The sequence below is a fragment of the Falco naumanni genome, chromosome 12 (genome assembly GCF_017639655.2).
Source record: "Falco naumanni isolate bFalNau1 chromosome 12, bFalNau1.pat, whole genome shotgun sequence".
Taxonomy (NCBI): domain Eukaryota; kingdom Metazoa; phylum Chordata; class Aves; order Falconiformes; family Falconidae; genus Falco; species Falco naumanni.
Window position 1 is genome coordinate 26,815,181 of NC_054065.1, and position 23,536 is coordinate 26,838,716.

General features: G+C 38.9%; 1 protein-coding gene across 2 annotated transcripts in view; it reads left to right on the forward strand.

Annotated features, from left to right (window-relative positions):
* The window catches only part of DISP1 (dispatched RND transporter family member 1), a 92,228-nt gene that overhangs the window by 41,411 nt on the left and 27,281 nt on the right, over positions 1-23,536 (forward strand). Inside the window, exons 1-2 of one of the 2 annotated variants that reach the window (XM_040612067.1) lie at positions 8,672-8,794; positions 16,203-16,736. In XM_040612067.1, the coding sequence (XP_040468001.1) occupies positions 16,234-16,736 (503 nt within the window). In that variant the 5' untranslated portion in view covers positions 8,672-8,794; positions 16,203-16,233. Of the gene's footprint in view, positions 1-8,671; positions 8,795-16,202; positions 16,737-23,536 lie in introns of those variants that run through there. The other variant, XM_040612066.1, reaches the window with a different exon arrangement.

Consider the following 23,536-nt stretch of genomic DNA (forward strand, 5'->3'; position numbering starts at 1 on the left):
CAGAGTCCTGAAGTGCTTGAGGATCCTCAAATCTTGGGTGCAGGAAGAAACTGTACTCTTAAATACGTTTCAGCACCTGATCCTCAGATGCCTTAATTCTTATGCAGAGAGTTAATCTGATACTATAATTCATGTAACCAGTACAGAATTGAATCCTGTTCTGAAGAATCTCCTAGAAATGGGTAACCTGCAGGAATTGGAAAAAAATTACATTGTCTAACCAAATTGGCTACATACATCACAAAGACTGTAACAGAAGTAATCTAATTGAAGTCTGATCTTGAATTCAATCTTTAAATAGCCATCCAGCTGTATTTATTGAATGTAAATCTCAAGAGATATCATCAGGTTTGAATAGCCTGCAAGTACATAATCTTAGACATGTCAGTACTGGATATCTTCAATATAAAAACTTGGTTTGTTATATGGACCTCATGCAGAGAAATAATATATCTGGGTTTGTAATACAATTTAATGCAATTTCTATATACCTTGTTCTTTTCCAGAGGATTTTTTGATTTAAGAATTGATCAGGAAGGTATACAGTTGCAGTTTTGTACTGAGAAGAATATCGCTCAGAACTGTGTGGTTCTAGGGAACCTGTGTTCTGCTGAAGACACCAAATCTGGTTTTTAAGAAGATACACCTCTGTATTCCCTGGGTATAGTGTAAAAGGAATAGAGATAGGGTTAGAAAAAAAACCTGACCCCAAACATGTTGAAGAAAGTTACATAGATATTTCATAGTTTAGATTTGTCTCAAGGTTTTTGACTTAAAATAGCAGGTAAAACAGACACGTAATCAAACTTAGTTTAGTGAAAAGGTTTGGAAATGATGTGACTTGTGTATGATAGGCAGTAACTAATTTAGTCTAACCAGTGTGAAATCAGAGGATCCCAGAGAAATCTGACATCTCCTTCTAAAGCTATAGAGGTTAGTGCTCTGAAAGGTTTGGCTCTTGATTTATCTGAATGTATGAAAAATTCCCAGGCTCACATCTGTTTGCTAAAACGCAGCTAAAAAGACTTGACTTCCCATTGCAGGAGCTGTGTTTGGGTAACCCTCTGGCAGGCAAGTAGCCTAGTGAGCAAATATTGAGTTTGTGCTCAAATAGCATTTTCTCTTGCCTTGTCTGTCAGGCCTTCGTTAGTGTGTCAGTAAAGCTCACATCAAATAAAAGCTCCTCTGTGGGCTCTAGCAATGCTTGTTTACTCCAAACTCTTAGATCTTTTTTTTTTTTTTCTCCTGAATTAAAAAAGATTAGCTTTGGTGCTTATTTCACTTTCTTAATGAGGAAAGGTGAAGGTGTGATGTGGGCTGTGCACAAAAACAGGGGGAGCTCTTTCATGCCTTGCTTTAAGGTTTAGGCAGTTAATTTTGGAAAGCCTTTAGAAAAATGAATAATTAAGCAGCCGGTAGGGGTTTTCTATGCTGTTACTAAGTCAAGGGAACAACTTGCTAGATTGAAGGTTGGTTTTGCAATATGTAGAAGTGTTTGAGAACTACAGTTCCCACCTAATTTACTCTTAAATGAATAGCAAGAACCTTCCACTATTGAGCTGTGAAAGTGAATGAAATGAACAAAAAAATAATTTTCTGATATCTGCAACATAAATGTTCATTTTGCACATGACTTTATATAGTATACATATTATAGGCAATACTCATGCAGTTGCAGTGAATACTGATGTTGCATTTTAAGTTTCCCTTAATTTGGGTGCAAAACAGTGGTCCCTATCTTAAAAGTAATTGGTATCTTAGTGTTTTAAAAGAATCTCTTACATTTCAAGATTTTGCTGGTTCCTGAACTAAGAATATGAATCTGAAAAAGTGACTCTTCCTTTGCTTCTCTAGCTGAAATAGAAATCGGGGTAGTTATGTTTTCTGGACTGTTGTATGAATTCTTCCACATGATGGGAGAAGTGCAGTTCTTTGTTTCTTTGATTATAGACAAGTTAATATGGTGGTTACTGTAACAATATCGGTAAAGTGCATTTCTCCTGTCATTTGGAAAAAACCTATGCTGCAGTAGTCACTTTCACTGTTAACGTCAGGTTGGTGGTTGTCATTTAAATATGGGTGTTGTACAAGTGATGGAAGTACTACTTTTTTATATTACTTGTTTATTTTACATTCAGGTGAAGCATTCTGTTAGTTTTTCCCTCTGGTCAGTCTGGACAGTTTTACAAGTGACATTATACATGTGTGCACTTATATAAGATACTCTTAAGTGTAGTTTGTTCATAGTGGAAAAGGTACACCTGTGAGAAAGGAATGTAAATGAGAAAATGTAACTGTGTAAACATGTTTATGCAGCTGCATTTTAATATAACTTATTATTGGAGTGCTCTGTTTAGAGAATAAAATGATTACAACTGAAGACAAGCTATTAAAAATTCCTTTAAAACAGTGAGCTGTAGATAATTCAAAAGTATAGATCTTCAGTTCTTTTTTATACTTAAGATTGTACTTAAGACTTAATTGTACTTAACATGTTTTGATCATATTAGCATCTGAAAACTATTTGAGATGCTAATAAAACTATCTTACAAACCTTCTATATTACAGAATTTTTGTGGAGTATTAAATCTGATATTTCCCCCTGTTTTTCTTGATTAAAACACAACTTTATTTTTTATTTTGGCAAAAATTTTAGTAATAATTGCTTCCAGTGTGGGGAATTTTAATAATTTAATAGCTTTTCAAAACTTTTTTCTGTTGTTGGACTTGGGTTACTGTGGAGCTTCAGATACACATTTCAATTCAGAGTACATGTGATTTGGAAACATGAAAACAGAAGTTTTATCTCTATTAGATCTTCACTGAAAAAAATCATTAAATTGATGTTAATATTTCTGTTCTGTAAGTAGATAAAACAAGACAGTCTTACATTTCATGAAACTCAACCTTCACATGACCTGGTTTAAAACCTCAGGATCTGAATGAAAAAAAATTAGAGAAATACTGCTAAAGTGTCTTATTTCAGTTTGGAGAGGTGGGGGGCATACTGGAAAATGTCTCTACATTACTTTGAGAGCTTTTAAAAAAAATCAATTAAGGAAGTAGTTTAGAATCCTGCTGTAGTTGTTTGCAATAATGTACTGAACTGACTTTTTAATTACACTAGGGATTTGAGAGCACATTGTTCTAGGCAATTCATGGACAATGAAAGACTCTCTTTGCCCCCAGAAATTTATTTCTGTGCTTTGACTTTGTTATTTGCGATGATGTGACCTTAAATGTCTGGTTTCTAGAATATTAAAAGAATGTCTTGGTATTCAGTTTTATTGAATGTAGTGTGTAGAGTTAAATTTCCTGATTGCAAGCCAGAAGTCCTTTGTTTATCTAAAAAAAAACCCAAATAGAGCATGATCGGCAATTGGGTCTTTACATTTCCTTTGTCACTAGTGCTGGAGAAGATTGCTTTGCAAGATTTAAAGATTTTTCAGCCTCTATGTGCACTTAGTTCTCAGCCTTTCTTGAGGATGTCAATTTTGAAAGATCTTGTGATGAAGTCTGGATGAGTAGAAACTGGAGAGGGACAGACAATTTACTTCCTCATCTATTGATCAGACAATATTTCATCCTCATGGAGCTAGCAGTCTGAAAACGGAAGACTTAAATATTAAGACTTTGGCCATAGGTATATGATGATACTGAATCAGTTTTGCTTATGTTATGACCTTTATTTATATGAAGGTTTGTATACTCAAACCCTTGGCGGGGAGGGGAAGTGTATAGAAGGAATGCCAATGTAAGAGGATGCGAGTTTTTACATCTAATATCTTGCATTTCATTCACTTCCTTTCCTTCATCCTGTATCTCAAAGAAATAAACCCACAGATCTAAGTACAGGTTTTTCATTGCTGTGTGGTTTTGGTTTTAATTTTTACAATATTTTCTTTCATCTCTGGATGGGTAACACAGGTTTTAAATTAACTCCACTGTCTGTTTCAAGGCTCCTAAATGCCAGTTGAGAGTTTCCATCTTGGGGTGATGCCTTATGACGCAGCCGTTCTATTTTCAGGCTCAGTTTAGGTCTAGGAGCAGACGACTCACGTTTGTGTGGCTGCAGTCTCAGATATCTAAGTTTGTGTCTTTGCCTCATATTTCTGGACTCAAGAGTGCTTGGGAGCACCGTGTAGGCATTTGGATATCTCTGCAAAATTGTCAGGTGTGACACAATCAGTGGCAGTCTATACCTAGTAATCTCTGATGGATCAAGCTGGCTGAGTCCAATTAACTTTCTTAATACTGTGCTCCTGGAGTGTCCTGTGTACTGCTAGAATCTGGAAGATCCCAATATGTGCCCTGTGTGCCTCCGAATAATTAAAGTGGCTGCTGCTGTCTCAGTATTACCTCAGCAAGCACTGCATAAAAATATACTTTAGTATGAAAAGTAGTGAATAAATGGTTGTCCCTACCATGTTTCTTTCACTGTATTGTTTGTTTTAAATGGCATTTGGTAAATTGCCTACTGTAAGTACTGTGCTGTAGCATCTAAGATGCAATAGAAAATATTGTGTCCTAGAAAAAAACACCCGTCAGGAAATTCTGTAAGTGGATAGGAATTGTAATAAAAATTCAGTGTAGCTATAATAAAATACTTGCAGAGTATATGTGCCATATACAAAACTCATTATGTCGTTTTAACCTCTATTTCTGCCGGGTTCATTAGCAATTCAGCAGAATTTCTACTGCATCTCTGGTGCCCTCTGTCTGGCCTTCAAGGGTTTCAAAAGCCTCTGTCCTTTTTCCCCGAGAGCTTGCATGGTCCTTCAGCATCAATTTGTCCACAGAGCACCCAAAAATGCCACTAGCTCTCCTGTTAACATCCAACACTGTCAGTCCCACAACGTCTTCTGAACCCCTCTCTCTTTAAAAGACATTGCTGTGACAAGAAGAATCTGTTATTCATGTCCTGTTAAGCTCAGAGGGGCATGTGAAGGCATCCAGCCGAGAAACAGTGCAGAGAATAGCTGCACCTGCAGTGTTGGAAGGGTGATAACTTGATAGCAGCTCTTGAACATAGGCAGCCAAAGCTAGCAGAAGGGGCTGGCGCTCGAAGGCACCAGGCAATGCCATCAGTTTAGGAAAGTCTGTGGAAGAATCATGGCCAAGAATTGCAACTCTTTGTATCTTGCTTGAAGAAAGAAAATGGTGAGAATTCATGCATTACAACACAGTATGTCAGCCATGCTTTGTAAATACAAATACAAGCTTGAGTTTTTAAGGCTTATCTTTTTATATATTACACAAACTATAATTCATTTGAATCTCCAATATGGTTATTATCCTAACAGTATTTATATTTTTTTCTTAAGGATTGTACACAAAATTCTGGGAACTGTATTAGTATTTTTACTACTACTTGATTTGATTTGTTAAGCATATTATGAAAAATGTTATTTTTAAATCTCTGTGATAAAAAGAGGCTGCTTACCTTAAGTTATGACAAGAGATGATTTACCCATTTTTGTAAGATTAAAGGATTTTTCTTCGATCAGAACGTGGGAAGTACTTTTGTTTGCGCAGAGCAGCATGTCAGTCCTCAAGGACTTGGAAGCTGAAATTACACATTTTTAAGTAATCTGTGAATCTCTATAAAGAAAAATAATATTAAAAATTAATCTTCAAGATGGCATAATAGTAAAATTTTATTCTGCTCATTTTCTTTTTAATGCATAGTGACGCTTTTGAGAGTACTTCTTATTTATGATACAAATTTGATAGCTCCATAGGTAGATGGAACTTCCTGGTGGATTGAGGATCATATTGACTTAAACCCAGGCTGAATTAGTCGTGCAGATGTCCTGCACGTTCTCTGCATATATGCATTTCCAGGTGGTGGATGGAGCAGGGTGTGTTACTCATTTATCTTCTTGAGGCTTCCACAGATCAAATTTGACATCCCTGATTTGTCTTGAAGTCATCAAAATTTTTCCATCCTTTTCCACCTTCCCCTAGTTCTCCTGTGTGTGCACTCCATGTGCTGCAGAGCTGTATTTTCTATACATATTTCCTGATCACTTACAAATCAAGTCAGAATTTGTCTGATATCACTGGAGATGAGCAGTGGGATAAGTACATTAAAAGTTGAATGTAGTGCAAGAGGGGATGTTAAAGGGTACATGATGGAGGTGTCCAAACCCCGGTGTGCCAGGGGAACATCAGGCAATTAAGGCTCTGCAGGGATAGAGCATAGCATGGGGGAAAGGTTTCTGAGCACACACAGTGCTGAGTTTGCTTTTCTAATAGTATAAAGGCAGTCTGTAATTCAACTGACAAGTCTGTAATTCAAATATATGATACAGTATTTAAACCCAATTTGCACAGCAATCATTTTATTAGAGCATAACCTATGAACATACGTTATACATCCATTTTACTGTCATTCTTGGGGGGGAAAAAGTATCGGCAGTAAGTTCATGTCCTAAGATACAGTAACGCTATTTTGTGCTGTACATAAAATCTAAGAGTTTTGGTAGATTTTAATCCTTTGGATTTTTATAGTGCTTTTTCTCCTAGGTATCAAAGAAGTGAGCAAATACTATGTGCCTCGTTACTTCTTTGAGGTGGTTAGCAAATATAAGTGATAGAATATCTGCAGTGAACTGATATACAGTAATGTTTACATATTTAAGAAACACTTACTAGTGGATAGGTTTTTCAGAAAATCATAGAGTTTTGTGACTTAGGAAAAGTAGCCTTGAGATTATTCTTGTAACGCTTCTGGGCATATATTATGCATTTCAGATATTCAGAAAGTGAATACCATATTGTAGTCCTAGTTCCATTTTGGGTTGTGGTTGGAAGTTACCAGCTTTGCAGTATTGCTGTCTCGTTCAATGAATGTATCTGAGTTTCTTGTGTAAGAGCTGCCCACAATCAATGGCTCTATGTGGGATGGAAAGCAAGTTTTCAGTTAGCTGACAATAAAAAAATGATGTTCTAGATAGGATGCTGATGCTGTGTGGGAGGTGGAGACAGGGCAACTGATGACAGTGACATTTTCCAGTTGAAACTAAGTTAGAAAGGCAAGGAACAGGGGTTTAAAAACCAAGAAAAGCTTCTCCTTAGAAGTGGGGAAGCACCACAGTCTCTCACCACCTGTTAAAGACCAGATGCAATGAGCAGGAGGAGCTGCCTTGCATAAAAACAAGGACCAGAGTAGGATGCGTAATTCTAAGGTCACACTGAGGGAAACTGATCCCCAGTGTTGCCTTTGGTAAGATTTTTTTTTTTTTCTCTGCAAAGATGCTACTAGATGAAAAATTCCTTTTGCTTCAAGCAGTTCAACTTGACCCTGAAATCAGAGCTCCTGTATTTCAGCAGAGGGGAAAGAGAGCTCTTCTAAAAAACCAGTCCCAGGTGGATTGTCATCTGCTTTGGGGTGGCAGGGGACTGGTTTATATGATCTGTCCCAGGAGGGTGCCGGCTCTGAGGTTTGCCTCTGAGATACCGCAGCTGTGGAAATGCCAGGAGTCACCTCCCAAAACATGAGGCTTGTGTGCATGTGAGATGGAGTAGCTAGCCCGAGCATACCCTGGTAGAGCAGGTTGAGACCGGCTTGTAGCGTTTCCCATAGTAGTATTTTTAAAAGTTCCTCATAATGCTGCTCTGTGAACTGAACGAGTACAGTGTTCCCCACCTTAATCCTGGGCTCTTTGGAAACACAACCTGCAGCTTTATTCCTGAGGCCCTGGAATCGGGGGGGTTAAATATCCCTGGAATGTGGCAATCTGTCTTCTCCATTTTGACTTGTCAGTGACAAAGCTAATCTTCTCAGCTCATGGAGTTTTCAGGTTTTTGCCTTAACGGTCTCAAATAATTGCATTAATGGTCTGTAATAATTCAGTTTGTATTTATGAAGACTTTAAAAAAAAAAAAAGGCATGAGGAGCATGTGGAGGTGTTTACTTTTGGACTACCAGGTCCTTGAGTGTTCAGGCCTGAAGGACGCTCAAGAAAAGTTATTTTAGGTACAAATACCTCAAAATCTGGTGGGGGAAACCCCCTGGTTTTACAAGACGGATTTTGTTTTGGTTTGGGTTGGGTTTTTTTGGTGGGGTGGTTGCTGCTTTTTTTTTTTTTTTTTTTTTTTTTTGTGTGGTGGTTGGAAAGGTGTCAGAGAGTTGTAGCTACACAGAGATACTTTTAAGAAACGCCCGAGCACCAAAGGATGGATAACACATTGGCAGGCGCTAACGGGGACTGAAGTGAGTTCGAAAAACACTACAAATGACACCGGGTGCTATTTTCAGTGTCCCTCCCGCCTTCCTGGGCTCTTTCCACCTCAGAAAGGCTGGCGGCGGGGTGATGCCGCCTGCCGCTTCCCCGGGAGCGTGTGCGACGGTGGGGAGCTCCCCCGGGGCTCCCGCAGCTCCCCGAGGCGCAGGCGGGCGAAGCTGCGAGCGCGGCTCTCGTCTCCACATGGGCCTTAACCGAGCCCAGACGAAAGGGGGGCTGGGACCGAGGGCGGGGAGCGGCCCCGGGGCTCCCGCAGCAGCAGGGAGGAGCCGGCGGGTGGCTGCCAGCTCCCTGACCTGCCGCGGGAAGGGGCGGCCCCGGCGGCGGAGAGCAGCGGCACGGCTCATCGGCTCGGCGCTCCCCGGGCTCGGCTCGGCTCATCGGCTCGGCGCGGCGCTCCTCGGGCTCGGCGCGACTCGGCGCTCCCCGCTCGGGCCATTGTTGGGGCGACTGCGGGAAGAGCGGGCGCGTAGGTGGGGGGGTGGTACCTGGGTGCAGAGGGTGCTGCTTTCTCCTGACTGCTGAGCTTCCCCGGCCTGGGACTGGTAAGCGTTAAGGGGGTGTGTTGTGTTGAATTGCTTCAAGTCTGGCCGTGGTGTTTCTTAGGTTACAGCTGGAACAACTCGGGCTTTCAGACAGCGTTAGGATGTAGGTTTAACTGAGGCTATTGTGTACCGTCGGTTTATTTACACTAGAATGCTACTTTGCAATGCAAGTAGACTCCTGAGCTTGTAAAAGGCTACAGCTGGGTAGAAATGCTGGAGAGCTTAGAACAGGACCCTGTTAGCTCTGAAGAGTCTGGTGAGAAAGAAAAACACGCGCCCCCCGCGCCCCCCCCCCGGCTCGAGATCCAGCCACTTCAACAGATGCGCTATTATAAAAGTGGTACATGAGGGTTATCATTTGGCCTTAGCAAATGGGAGACTAAAAACCAACGTACACTTGGGAAATGAAGCGGGGGAGGCAGGGGGAAATCAGTTCTCGTGTGTTTAGTTTTTGAAGAAAATTGTTGTTGGACTGCTAGGGTAAAAGTGCTTTGCTGTATCTTCTGTAGGTAAATGCAAAGACTGCTCTGTGTTTGTCAAATAGGTGTGACTGCCGGTGTATACCTGCCTGACGTGCGCTGGCATTCGCGCCAAGGGTTTCGCTTGTTTAATATACAGTAGTTGTAATTATGTTAGTGCTTCTATTAAAATATGAAGAAAAATGCTATTATTAGTAATGCATTCTTTGAAGATGTTCAGACATAGCTTTTACATTTGGACAGAAAACTAAAAAATCTGATTCTAAACAGATGGTCGAAGGTTTCTCAACCTCTTACATAACGCTAATGTAGTCGGGATGACGATAGGCATAGCTGGAGCTGTATCGTGAGGAATATTGCAGCTGTAATAATTTAAATGTTAATCCCACAGCATGATGAAGTAAAACCTGTGAACGTTTCAATGCCTGTAACTCCTTTTACATCTAGAAAGAGAGTATTTTGATTTTTCCCCCCTCTGCTTAAGCAGGATTAGAGCTATTTTGGATCAGAATACTTGCAATTACAAAAACTTAGATGTCTTTCATATGGTAATGGAAAGCAAATAAGTTGTGCAAATAAGATTGTGTGATGACAGTGTTGCAGTTGTAAGCAATGTTTGGGTATTTTAACAGCTTTACATGCTTTTAAACTGTGCTGCGGTATACCTGCTTTCCAGAACCACACACGTTTTTTTCTTGTAGCAGTATGTTTTGTTCCAACCATTCCTGCTTGTAGCTGTATCCTTTCCAAGACTCAAGGGTGTTTTGAAACATTTTTCAGATTTTCTTAATAAGTGTTTTCCATTTTCTCTACATGTATCTGCTTAATTAATTGTTATTATTTTCCCATAAAATACTAGGATTATACAAAACTTCTGGAAGAGAATTTTCAGGGCTCCTTGTTGTTGCTTCTATCTATAGTTTAATTGTATTTATTGTGAATTCTGACTTTAAAAAGACTTTGTAGTTAAAGCACTGCAATTGATTTTTTTTTTTTGTCAAAGCCCTGCAAACGATTTCTGTAAATGGTCTGCTGTTGTTCTACTATTTGTGCCAGAAGAAGTAACTTTAGCTTAAAAAGCAAAGCAAAAATCTATTTCTGAAGTCCTGAAGAACAGTGTTTTTCCCACCCTTTCCAGTCTTTCCCAGCTCCCTCCCTTTCCAGTCTTTCCCAGCTCCCTCACCCCACAGCTGTCGCTGGTGTGGGGCAGTTTGTGTGCCAGCTTGGCAACACTGCTTTGCCAGTGCCCATCTGTAGCATGAGCTGTGGTTCTGGCACGGTGACATCTGGAAACTCCCTGTCACAGGAATGGCAATTCCCGTGCCAGCCTGCCGTGCAGGAAATGAACTCATGGTGTCTCAGGTTCAGGACGGGACAGCTTCTCAGCCTCTCAGGCTGTGGAGAGGGATGGAAGGGCTCGATGGCTCGTGAAACGCTTGGTACAAAATGGAAGAGCCGAAATTTCCCTTCTGCAAACCTCTTCTGCTTCATAATTGTCTTCTAACTACTGCTGCGTGGTACAAGTACTTAGATGGTTGAAAAACTGCTCATGAATACAGTGACATTAGTTGAGAAAATGGGTATTTATAGATTGCAGAAAATAAACTGACCGTAATGGTATTTCTCAAAAATAGGAGCTACATTGTGTCAAGCCTCAAAGTGAAACAGTTACATTAATAAATATATCAGGTAAACTAGTGTGTTGATGAAATAAGAATTAAGTAATCTTCTTTAAAGTGAAATACATCTATTTAAAATATAGTTTAAATACTTGGAAGTGGAAAGGACAGGGAAGGCTTGTTCTAGTGAGCATCGGTATTTAGTGAAAGCTTTTCAGGGAAGACCTAGTGGTTAACAGCTGAAATGGAAAAGCAAGAATCAGGGTACTGAGGGAAACCAAGGACCACATATGAATACATAGGAGTAAGAGTTAGAGAATTTGGAAAATGTCTAGCTGAGAGCCAAAATGGAGATCAACAACCATAAAACATTAAAAAGCTGTTTGACTTGCTAAAATCATTGCAATGATAGATAACTAGACATCTCCCATAAACCCCAGTATCAGACACCAGGCACCACCTGTTACTCCTGTGAGCACTGAGAAAAAGCAAAGATGCAAAGAATTTTGGTGATGTGAAGGAGGAGAAAACCCCCCTTAAGAGTGGCTGTGCACTGGCTGGCACAGCAGATGAATTCTGGAGAGGATTTAACAGAGCTTACAGACTGAGATAGTGTAACCCATTTGCCACATTGAAAACTTCACTGTCTTAAGGGACTACAAGGCCATTATAATATTTCGTCTGGTAGGGGACCTAATAGGTAGCATTGGGATTGTTAAATGTTGCTTATTTCAAGAATGCACTACTTCTAGAATCCAACTGTTTTAAATGAACTTTTGACATGAAAAGATGTTTTTGTTATTTCAGACATCACGTTTATCTCAGAACCCTGATGCTTTGTAGCTGACAGGTCTGCAAGGTCCAGAAAAGCTGGACTGGTTCAGCTGGCAGAGTAGTGTGATGCTAGCTATAGCTGAAAGGCTTTAGATATCTTTTAGGTGAAGTCTGAGTTTTGTCCTACCTTAAATGAAAAATGTAAAGTCTTATAACTAGCTTAGATTTGTTTTAGTGCAAGGTACAGATTTTGGGGAGTTTTTCTTTTTCTTATATGGTTAAAACAACCCTGAACACTTAACTGTTCTCTGTCTTCTTCTAAAGATCTATAAATTATCTGTACTAATATACTTGGTTATACTAAATTTCCACTACATCATTCCCACTTGAATTTGCACTTCTATCATTCTCAATTGCAGGCATTATGAGTCCAGATGGGATTTGTTGAACCAATGTTTTTTTAAAGTGTTTTTTTTTTTTTTTTTTTAAAGAAACTTTAAAGCAAAGAAAAATTCTTTCAGTTGCAGCCAAAGAAACAGGTGAACTTAATCCAAGTCTAAAAAGAACATGCTAGTTAGGGAACACCAAATCCTACATAGTTTCAGCGTGGTACAGCATTACTTTATTTCCTGAAGGTCTTGCAATGCAGATGGCAGATGTGTGCTGGGTAAGCTGTGTTCATTGTTAGCTCCACAAATAATAGAGGGATTATTCCATAAAACTGTCATGAAGTAACACTGTCTGTAGAGACTGTGGTACTTCCCAGATATGACACTCTTCCAATCTGTTGTTTTGAACTGCATGGCTAAAGTGCTTTCTTAGTAGTTGCTTTACTTACGTGTTATCAAGCATTCAGTAATTAAAGATAATTCTGCTTTTCTTCCCTTAACGATTCAGCGTAATTTCTAAATAGATGTTAATATTTAAAATACCTTGTGTCCAGCAAGAGGTGGATACCTAAGTGTGATGTATTAAACATGTAGGTTAACACTTTTTCTCATTATACTTTTATCTTCTGTTAAGTAGGGCTGCCTATATTAAAACCTGCATTATCTATGAACTCATTATTCAGAATACCTGTCCACTGCTTCACATTCTTCAGATGTAAATTGGTATAAGTCTGAAAGTCCCACTGTATTGGAGAATACCAAATCCTAAAGCAGTTTGAGGAATGCAACAAAACTATATTTCAGTATTGAAAGAATTCAGAATTCACAAAGATTGTGTTTTGAAAGATTCTTATTTTTAGGTTGGTTTTTTTTCATGATGAACAGGTTCTTTGATTTCCCACATCCATGTGTTATTAAAATCTCGCTGTGCTTGTACTTGTGGCATTCTAACTGGCTTATTTGTGCATCCTCTAAAGGAGAGATTCTCGGTTAAGAGTTTCCTTGGGACATTATTACATCTCTCAGTAAGTTCCCAGTCACTGCAGTTGTGGCAGAGGAGACAAAATACGGCAGAGAGATAAGAATATAATCTAAGAATATATTTTGGTGTGATAGCTGCAGGTGAAGTTTCATTGTCAGTAGAGTTGCAGTGACCAGAATAGAGTGTCACAGAAATGAAGTACCATAGTACATAATTTTTAATACCCTCAAACATGTGCAAAATTAAACTCAGGTAATATTAGACTTGTTAGGTGTCATCAACCATCTCACATTTGTTTAAAGGAAGAAAAGCTACCAAACCAAATTAAAATGTACAGCCCAACTCATATTCTAGAGGATTGGTTTGAGTCCTCGTCAGTTTTTCTTAGCTGTGAATAAAATACTTAACCAGATAGCTACCTTAAGCATCCAAAGTAGTCTTTCTCACTTTAATATGGTATTGAAAGAACTTCAAGGTAAGCAGGTGCTTCTGTTGCCTTGCTCAAAGACTCCATGTCCAATGGACGGAACTCAATAGTTTCTCAAGGCTTTGGAAGAAAGCATCAACTTGATCTGTTAAAATTTTTATAGCTTGAAATAGTTTGTGAATAGCCTGTTCAGCAGGAGAACAAAGGCAGAATTGTGTGTTATGGTGGTGATGATGATCTTTGGCTTTTCTTTGAATTTACTAGTTTCTAAAGAGTCTTTCTAAAGACTGTGTTCAAACTCAAAGGCATGCAGGTAGATATTACATCTGTTGAAAAGAAAGCATTTTATTTTTGATCATATTAAGTGGAGGCTGCTGGATTGTCTGGAAGAGAAGTTAAAAATCCCATGCCCGCGTTCACGAGGGGCGCAGATACACTGAAGGTTCCAAGCTGCTGTGTCTGTGCTGGGATTGCCCAGCTTCACACACATGAGTTAGCTTGCATCTCTGTTTGGCACATGTGTGTCTTGCGTGTAAACGTGTGGTTTCCTTTATAAAGTGATTTGAAACAGCTACTAAAAATTATGTTGTGTTATCTCAATTGCTGCACGCTGCAGATGTCCTGGGTTTAAGGCAAAAGGGTGGTGTGCCTGTCGTCTTGAAGGGTGAGATATTTGCAGTATCTCTGTACTTTTTCAGTTATAATGGTCATCTGCAGGATAGTAACTTTGATTGGTGTACTGCAGTTTCAAGTGATATATATGTGTGTCAAAGTTTGAAACAGAAATGTAACAACATCACTGTGCAGCCTGTCTCTTATGTGAGTGAATGTGAAATTAAGCAGCCAGAAATCCCCAAAATGCTGCCAGACGCCTCGAGAGGGGCTTTCTCTGCCTTGATGTCCAGCTCTTGCCCTGTCCACTTCAGCAGGCTTTGAAGCTGCCTACAGTGCGAGAGAGAACCAGGCTGTTCAAATACAGCAGTATTTCATGTAACTAATATGGCTTTTCAGATTGAAACGAAGTTTAGCCAGCCACTTGAATTTACTCTCTGTGCTCAGCAGAAAGTCCTCGTGGGCTTGACTTGCCTGGGCCAGGGGAGGGGATACCCGGCAAGAATGTGTGGAATTGGAGGCTGGAAAAAATATGCCCATCAAGCAGCATATTCTCCTGTTCTGTGCGGTTATCTAAATGGAAGTGACTTCCCAGGGCATCTGGCTCTGCACATGATCTAGAACAAATAGCAGAGGATTAATTTGCATTTCAGGAGTGAAGGATTTAGCTATGTCTAGGGGAGACACTGCGCAGGGGGGCTGCTGGGGGTAGCATTCCACTCTGCAAAGCACTTTCTGCTCAGAATTAGCATTCAGGCAATTAAATAGCTCAGCTGGCTGTGCAGGCTTAGCACTCTGAGCACTCAGCAAAGGTATTGGGGAAGAAAATGTGTTAGAAACTTCCTCACTTATCTGCCTTAATCTGTATGTTGTGTCTTTCTGCAGAGTTCAGTGTCTGTAATGCAAGCCTTGCAATTTGGACTTGGAATGTTGTCGATTAAATTCAGTATTAAAAAGGTAGCATTAAGTTAGACAAAGAAGTTGTAATTAACTGATTAGTTTTTAAGCTAGTGTTGATTTATTCTTCTAAATAGTGTGTAGTTAGTGTTCTTTCTTCTTTCTCCTTTCTCTGACCCCTTGACCCCCTCCTCCACCCCATAACTTGGGAAACAAATTCTTATCTAAGTGTTGTTCGACCTTTCATGTTATTTATCAAAATAATCATCTCCAACTTATTTTCAAACCTTATTAAAACACGATTATAGTTAACACAGGGGAAACTGGCTGCTGCGAGCACCTCGGAGAAGTTTTAATTTTGAGCCAAACTCATCAGTCACCTTTCCAATATTAATAGCTTTCACTTACATTTTGCTTGAAGAAGACAAGACTTTAGAAGAAAATCTTTAATATCCTTTATTTACAGTGCAGAGCATATCTTAACTGCCTTTGGAATATGTGTTATTTGGAAGCATGAGCTTCTCAATCAGCAGCAACTGAATCCTGGGATTATTTTTTTTTTTAGGCTGGAAAAACATGTGTTTGTAGTGTACCTTTTATCGTTTGTAACAGTTTATTTTGAGCTTCTGCTAAAGACTTAGTCTACCATCCAGCAACTTTGACACATCTGCTGAAGTGGCTTTATTTAAATAAAGCATTTTAAAATAATTTCTTCAAAAATACAAATTTGCCTTGTTTTCAGTAGAAATTGGAGACAGGAAAGGAAGTTACTGAAACTAGCACATTAATGATTATTAAACAATCTCTACAGCATGATCCTGTCTCCTGCTGGCTTTCAAAGCCCACGAGCAAATTGCAGTGCAAGGTGTGGATGGTTACGCAGTTTATACCAAAATCTGTTTTCATCAATAGTGGATAAATAAATTGTGCAAAACTATCCTGTGCATCCCAACCATTACATTTCTGCCGTGACCCGGAGACTATGGAACGTCTATTCATTTGACTTATATTTTGGTTTAGTCTCTGAGCATTTTGTAGCTTCACTCTTTTTGTTGAACAAATGAAAGTCCTTCAAAACGTTGCTGGCAGTGTGTATGTGACTCCTTTCTATTTCCCTGTGTTGTGAAAGATGAGCTGAGAGAGGAGCTTCACTCATCTTAATCTAAATTTATTTCTGAGCATCTGAAAACACTGCAGCGCTGTGAACTTTGCTTTATTTTTTTCTTCAGGAACATCGCACGTCCACTGAGAACTTGGAGCATGGCTATGAGCAACGTCAGTGACTCTGTGGTTCTGAGCAATGGCAGCATCTTGTCAAATGCTACTGGCCCAGGTGTTGCAGCTAGTGATGGAGATGTCGTGGTCCAACAACTCCCATCCAAGGAAACACCAAGAACAAAAGCGAGTCCAAATGGCTGCCTGCAACTTAATGGTACAATCAAACCATCCTTTTTGCCTTTAGACAACCAAAGAACTCAGCAGATGTTGTCGCAATGCTGCCACCCCTGTCCATACCATCATTCTCTAAGTAGCCATAATAACAAACAAGAATGTCATTCAGTGGTTGGCAGCTCAGCACCATCTCCTATGACTTCGTGCTGCATGCAGCCACATACTGAGTATTCAGCATCTATTTGCCAAAAACAACCCCCCATATATCAGCCTGCCTGCTGTCTTCAGCCCTCCCCGTCTTTCTGCCTTCACCATCAGTGGCCTGACCATTTTCAGCATCAGCCTGTGCAGCAACATATAGCCAGGATAAGGTAAGCAGATTGCATCATTTGTAGTTCTTGGTACGGTTAATGTTTTCCATAACTATTACATTTTCTTACAAAAGCAGAAGATCTAAAAGGAACATGAACCAAATTTCTTCCCCAGTGTTTTTATAAGTTAATCTTTAACACATTACCGACTTCCCCCCGCTCCCCCCAGAAGAAACCAAGTTAGGAAACTAGTTCTGCAAGACTACATGAATATTCCTGAAGTGAATTAGTTCTTTCTTGAGGGGGAAAAAAAAGGCTGTTTTTTCTTCTTGGGGATTGGTTTTCTTCTCAGAAGCTCGTTAACTCTTCTACAAGACACAATGTACACCTATACTGGGTGAAACAAACCAATGCAGAGCTAGCTAAGAAAACATGGAAAGAACTGATATGTCTGCATAGTCTAATCAAAACCCATATTTCCTCAAAAAAGATGCATTGAAACATACTTTCAACAATTTTCTTTGTCAGATCAGCTGGTTCAGTAAGTTACCCCCATGTCTTTTCGATGTATGTATCTACCAAACTTCAGTTGTGCTTGGATTGAGAAATTTTGAATTGTTCCAGTTTTTAATCCTTTCTATCTTCCACTTTGTATGAACTTGCCTTTTTATATTTGTTGGCTTTGGTGTTCCAGTGACAGTAGTCCCAGCTACAGGGAGCAACAATGACAAGGAAAATCTACAGCCTGCTGATCCTGGGCAAAATCAGTCAGTCCAAGACACAATTTCTAAAAATCAAATTCCCCATTGCAGTAAGACACTTAAAAGCTTTTATGCAAGGTTTGGGGTTTTTTTCTGAGTTGCAATTGGGCCAAACTGGATGAATTTTTTCTGGAGTAATAAAGTTGCCCTTCTCCCTGTCATCCAACAATCCTTGCTCGAGAGTTTGGAGCTACAAATATTTCTTAGTCAGGTACAATTATTTTGTCTTGATGAAATGTATGAACTAATTTTATACTACTGAGAATATTAGATTAGGACAAATATGTAATATGGAAAAAGTCAAAGTGAATAAAGCTTTTTTCCTGAAGGTGAAAGCAGATGAGAATAAGGATAATAATACAAAATGCAAATCAGCTTTCCCCAGCCAGTTATTCCTCTTACAAATGGAAAAAATCTTAGTTGTTGGAACTGCTTAGTCAGACATGTTTTTTTCCACCCCATAGTTGTTAAGTAAAGATGAAAACTTTTATATAATTTTGTATGCAGAGGTATACAGGAGGTTGAGCCATTACAGAATCAATCAGTCATACTTTTCGAATTGTCAGAATGGGTGCACTAATTTTGCTGGTTTTCTCCCTGTGCAGCAGGACTCTTCAACTTCATCTGTATTCCATAGCTTTGAGGAAGGGAATAAATGTGATCCATAATCTGGTTTTCTGCTCTTATTCTAGAAAAAAGATCAGTGAAAAGTTCTTCCAGTTATGGTAAAAAAATGTTTTCCTTGGCGCTTCAGAAATACAAAAAACTGTTTGAACTGCTATGATGGGGATTTTGAGCCAAGATGGGTTTTTTCATCTTGCACTCCCTCACCGTGATGTACATTTGTACATATATGTACATAAATTATAAATAATTATTTATGAAGAAATGTTTGTCTTGATGTTAGCAATCAAAATAAGTATACAGTCTGACCTTTAAAGCACCTGTACTTATTTACTCATCTATATGTGTTGGCATACCCTATGTACCCCTATCAAGTGATTACTCTTTCATTTCTGGAGTTGCTTCTAGCTAAGGCAACTGAATTTTCTCAGCGAGAAGATATTTGCAATATGCCTTATAGGTCAGCAAATCAAACGAGTCCATCTTCTGAAAGACACCTAGCTTCTGGTTGTGGTTACCTGTTCTTTTAGCTCTAAACTTAGGGTAAATAGGACTGAGGTGCCATGTCATGTTGGGGAAGTTGGACTTCTTGTGCGTTTGAACTTCTTAGATTGGCTGTAGCTGCATTAGTGGAAAACGTGTACATTTGTATCGCTTGTGTTATTAGCATGGAACCAAAGACTGCTTTTCCTTCTGAATAGTCTGCGAGGTGTGTCTAAATGTAGTAGTCTCCCATTGTGTTTTAAACCTAGTTTATCATACTGGGAGGCCATTGTCAGTGAAGACATGTTGGTAGATGGTAAAAACAGGGAGCAACTGAATGCAGCCTTGTGGGTGGATGGATATATGCTTAGAAAGAAGCAAACTGTCTCATTTGTAGTTACTGCAATGCTAAAGAGAATAGGTGATATGTGTATCTTCATTTTTTACATGCTCAAATGACTTTCTGTACACAGAAGAGTAACGCTTGGGTATGCGATATTTTTGCATGATCTTTGTTCCACACTTCAATTTTACTGCATTTTGAGCATATAATCTGCACAACAGCTTCTTTTCCAGATATTTTTCTTACAAGGCTACTTGGAAATCATCCAACATGTGCATGTTTTAACAGGATTATTTAAAGTGCAGGCTCTCATATGATACATTAATTAAATTCACTGTGTAGTCAAAGTAGCTTTCATTTTGGTTCTTTGTATTTTTAAAAATGCATTCAAATATTGTTATAACTTTAAGGTGGGGGGAAGATGTGATTAGATAGAGTGGGGCAAACACTTTTTGCAAACTGTGGCTAATGCGTACAGCTCTGGGCAGGTAACCAATTGTTTCAGCACGACAGGTTTTGTCAGGTTTTGAAGCCCAAGGCTTAACGTTTGTCAGTGACCTAATATTAAAGGAATGTGGCTCTGGTATATCACTGCAGATTGGAGCGTATAAAGAAGACAGATTGAAATAATGCCACACTTGTCCTATCGTCTTAAACCTGGCTGGATCTGGAATTTTGTAGTGTGTTCAGCTTTGAAGTTTAAACTAAATTACATGGAAATGTCATCTCTACACTGTAACTTGAATGTCTGTGCAACTGGAAATTTGTTTTGGATTGGTGAAAAAGGCTTATAGCAGAAAAGAAAATATTTTTAGTGGTTGGTGGTGTACAATATGATTATGGCAAAAAAATCTGTTGTAAAAGTAGGTAAAATAGGTCCACTGTTGGTCATAATGATTCTGATGATTTTTAGTTATTTTTCTGAGGCTGGAAGATCTTGAGCAAAGTTTTTCATGGTATTTTGTGTACATACTTAAGACTTAGTTCATTCAAACATGTCTATACCTCTTTTTAGTGGGCATAGTATCTTGACCACAAAGACACTCCTTGGGAAATTCCAGCCATCTCCATATCAGAATGTGATTATCTGGGGGCTTGATTTGCTTTCTGACAAACAGTTTCCAAAGTTACCTGTTTGGAGTGTGGTATGCTTAGTTTTTCATTTCAGGTATTATTGGAAGACTTTTTTTCTACCCTGTCCCTTGGGAGGACTCATGTTGAAGTAACCCTTTTTGTCGGAATGCACTTATGTATCTCAAGAAACCTGTGGGGCTTAGGGCCACTTGGGTGGTGGGTAGTTATTGCCTTTCCTTTGCTGCCATCTGCTTCTGTAATCGTCAGCAACCTTCACCAAGTAGTCAGTAGAAATGAAGAAGAACCGCCAAGTAGGGCTGTTAATCTGAAGAAGTGGAAGAAGCACAAAGAGTGATGCTTGACAACTGGAAGCATTGAGTTAGGAGTCACTAGGTAAGAGTAAAACTATACAGCCCAGCAGCATGTGTAGTGCAGTGAAAGTAGGATAAAATAAATAATGAAGGGTTGCATACTCTAGCAGAACTAAAAGCTACAATAAATAAGTGTAAAACCAGAAAACTCTTTAAATCATTCCTGGTATTGTTCAAAATCTATTCTTTATATAGGAATGTGTGCATGTAAATAGGAGCAGAAGAGGAAGAACGTGCAGAGATCATTCAGTAAGTTGTCTCAGGGTTGTGGAAGGCATGGGGTAACAGTGCTGTGCATGGCTCTTGTCTCTGGTACCAAATTGAATTGCTTCTTTGAGACTTGTATGTGAACTTTTGAATAGGAAAACACCAGTTAAAAGCTGTCGGTATCCTTGCTAATCTTGATCCTATTCCTTTTGGAATCTCTCTTTGGTGATACAATTTGGAAAGCTGAGGTCTGTCGATTTGGAAACAAAAGGTTGGGGAGAAGAGGTTAGAGAGCTGCAAAAGCGCTGATGTTACTGCTGATAAGGAAACTGTGCCAAATTGCCAGTGCGTGTAGTTCTTGCGCTTCTGCAATATTGAACCAATAAATCCATACAAGTACTCTTTGCTTGGAGCAGACCTGCTCTATATCACCTACCATTATTTACATTTCAAGACTACAGTCTTAATGCTTTTGACTAAAGCAGGTAAGTAGAGAACAGTTCTGAAAAGCATTTGAATTATCTCTGGTAAAAAAGACGAGATAAAAAGACATGTAAGATGATCTTTGCATGACCGTGCAGTTGTCTCAAGCTAGAACATGAAAAGAAAATCAGTTTTAAAGCCTCACAGAGTCATTAATCTGGTTAAAATTTAAGACTTTGGGATATATGTAAATTACTCCTCATCCCCTACCAGGCTAGTATGGAGGTTTTAGCTCCCAAAGCTTGGATAGTTTGAACTGCTGGATTCAAAATCTTTGCTTGCTAGGCCAATTTATATTTTAAGCTTAAGGCAAAAACCATGGTACTTCAGAGTCAGGAAACTCGTAAAGCGTTAATACCTCCAGACTTGCTGTACATCTTCCTTTCAGTTATATTTAAGCTGTCTTTTGAACTGTTTTGGCATTGCAGATTTATGTGACAGTCCTGGGATTCTGAGTTCTGCTGTATCTCAGAATGTTCTGTGCCACACACTGTTTAAACAGTATTGTGGATATATTTGAATACTTACACTTTTAATTAATACTTTAAAAAAGAGATTTATAAAAATGAAAAAGCTGTGAAGTGAGGATAGACCATTATAGCTGCCTCTTACCCATTTTATATTTTCCTTCTAGTTACTTGGCATAAAGATTAGAAGCAGAAAGAAATAAAAAGCTCTTGTTTTTTCAAAAAGCAAGGGAATGTTTGCCAAATACCAGTCTTAATAACAAGACTTTGTTATGAAACAGCTCCCTGCTTGATTCCAGGAAAAGGATAATTGTTATCTAGTACATTCTGCATGGCTTGCCGAGCTGATTATACGTATACATGTCTATACAATATTTTCAAATATTCTCATTTCAGCAACATTAACTCTTCACAAGAACTCCTACATGGAGTTTTTTAAATGGAGTGTTTTCCATCTATCTAAATATTTTTCCATTTTTGAAGTTGTTAGCTTCTGCTGTATTTGATGCATTAAAAAGATACTTTTGGTTTTTGCTTTTTATATGGAATGTGTACTAATGTTTTTTGTACAAAATACTTATGCGTATACTGCGTTATAATGTAATAAAAGAGGCTTACTCCTCGTAGGAAGATTAAAAATAGATACCTTTAAAAAAGATCCTTTAGGTCAGATTTTTGAAGGTTGTTTCTGAAACTTTATATCCACCTTTAGCCACTAAAAGGCAAAAGCTGTTACCATCATTTCATGTAGCGTTCAGGATGTTCCAAACATCTTGATTTGTTCTGTAGATCAGGAGTTCCTGTGTGTTGGTAATTTGTATGGAAACAGTGCAAATTCTGACTTTATTCTCATTTAAGCCATTTATTCCGTGCTAAAATAGGAATCCTTTATCCAATGGCTTCCCGAATGAAGAGGCTAGAGGCACATGGGAACCACAAACTAGATGCTGCTTTTCCTGTTCCAGCATTAATAGCCCCATGGTATACTTGGGAGCCTTGATGGAGTTGAGAAAAGGAAAGGGAATGTGTAGCAGTCTCGTGCATCCTTCTGAATCTGAGCCCAAATGTGAGATTCTCTTTCGTGCACGTGTGGAGGAAGAGCTCTCCCTGTGATCAAACAAATGAGCCGGGTCTGGTTTTTTTTCTCAGAAATAATTTTTCATGGCAGTCAGTAATTTGAGCTGTGCTTTCTCATTTTTACTCATTTGACTAATTTTTACTTTAAGTCTTACATTATCCCTGAGTGTGATACCTTAAGAGGTTTATTCTGGTTTTATTAATTCATTACCCTTCCCATGATGATTATTATGCATTGTTGGCTATGCAGACAACATGCTGCACTTGCTATTGCCCTTGCACAGAGCTGAAAGCAAAGAGCTGACACACAGAGACCAGGATACAAATAAAAAAAGCCATTTATAATTCAGTGGCTGACCAAATTACAAATAACATGCCTAGAAAAATATTAAGTGCACTTAAAAAAATTTCCCTTATTCATCAGGCAATCAAAGGGATTTTTGCAGGCTTTTAATTGTACTAATTAAGCATTAGTATTTGTCTAGACTTCCGATTGCTTTGAAGCAAGCATTTTTTTGAAGCAATAGGAAAAAGGGACTTTGAAGGTTCCTGCTCTGGTCTGAGTGCAGCTGAGTACCAGCCTTGGCCATATTTTGACCTTTAGTCTCTGCCATTTAGAAGCTCCAGATTCTGTGTGTGCTTGAAGATGAATTTCTCATGCCCTGTGTCTCTCACCTTTCCTTGAACAGAAGAGCTAGTACTTAACTAGCAATCTGCTGGGCCTTTGAACTGTAGTCTTCGGAAGATGTAAAGCTGATAATGTGAGGGACATGGTAAAAAACATGGGTCCTTTCTTTTGTACTAAATTGACTGGAAAACCAGCATCAGCTGTGTTCATTCCTGAAAAGGAGTAATTGGTGTGGTTTTTGAGATGACTTTTAAAACTGAGCACTTAAGTACAGGTATTTAGGAAAAATAATCATGGCTGAACAACAAGAATGATGGCGGTTTATTGGAATGCTTTGACCGT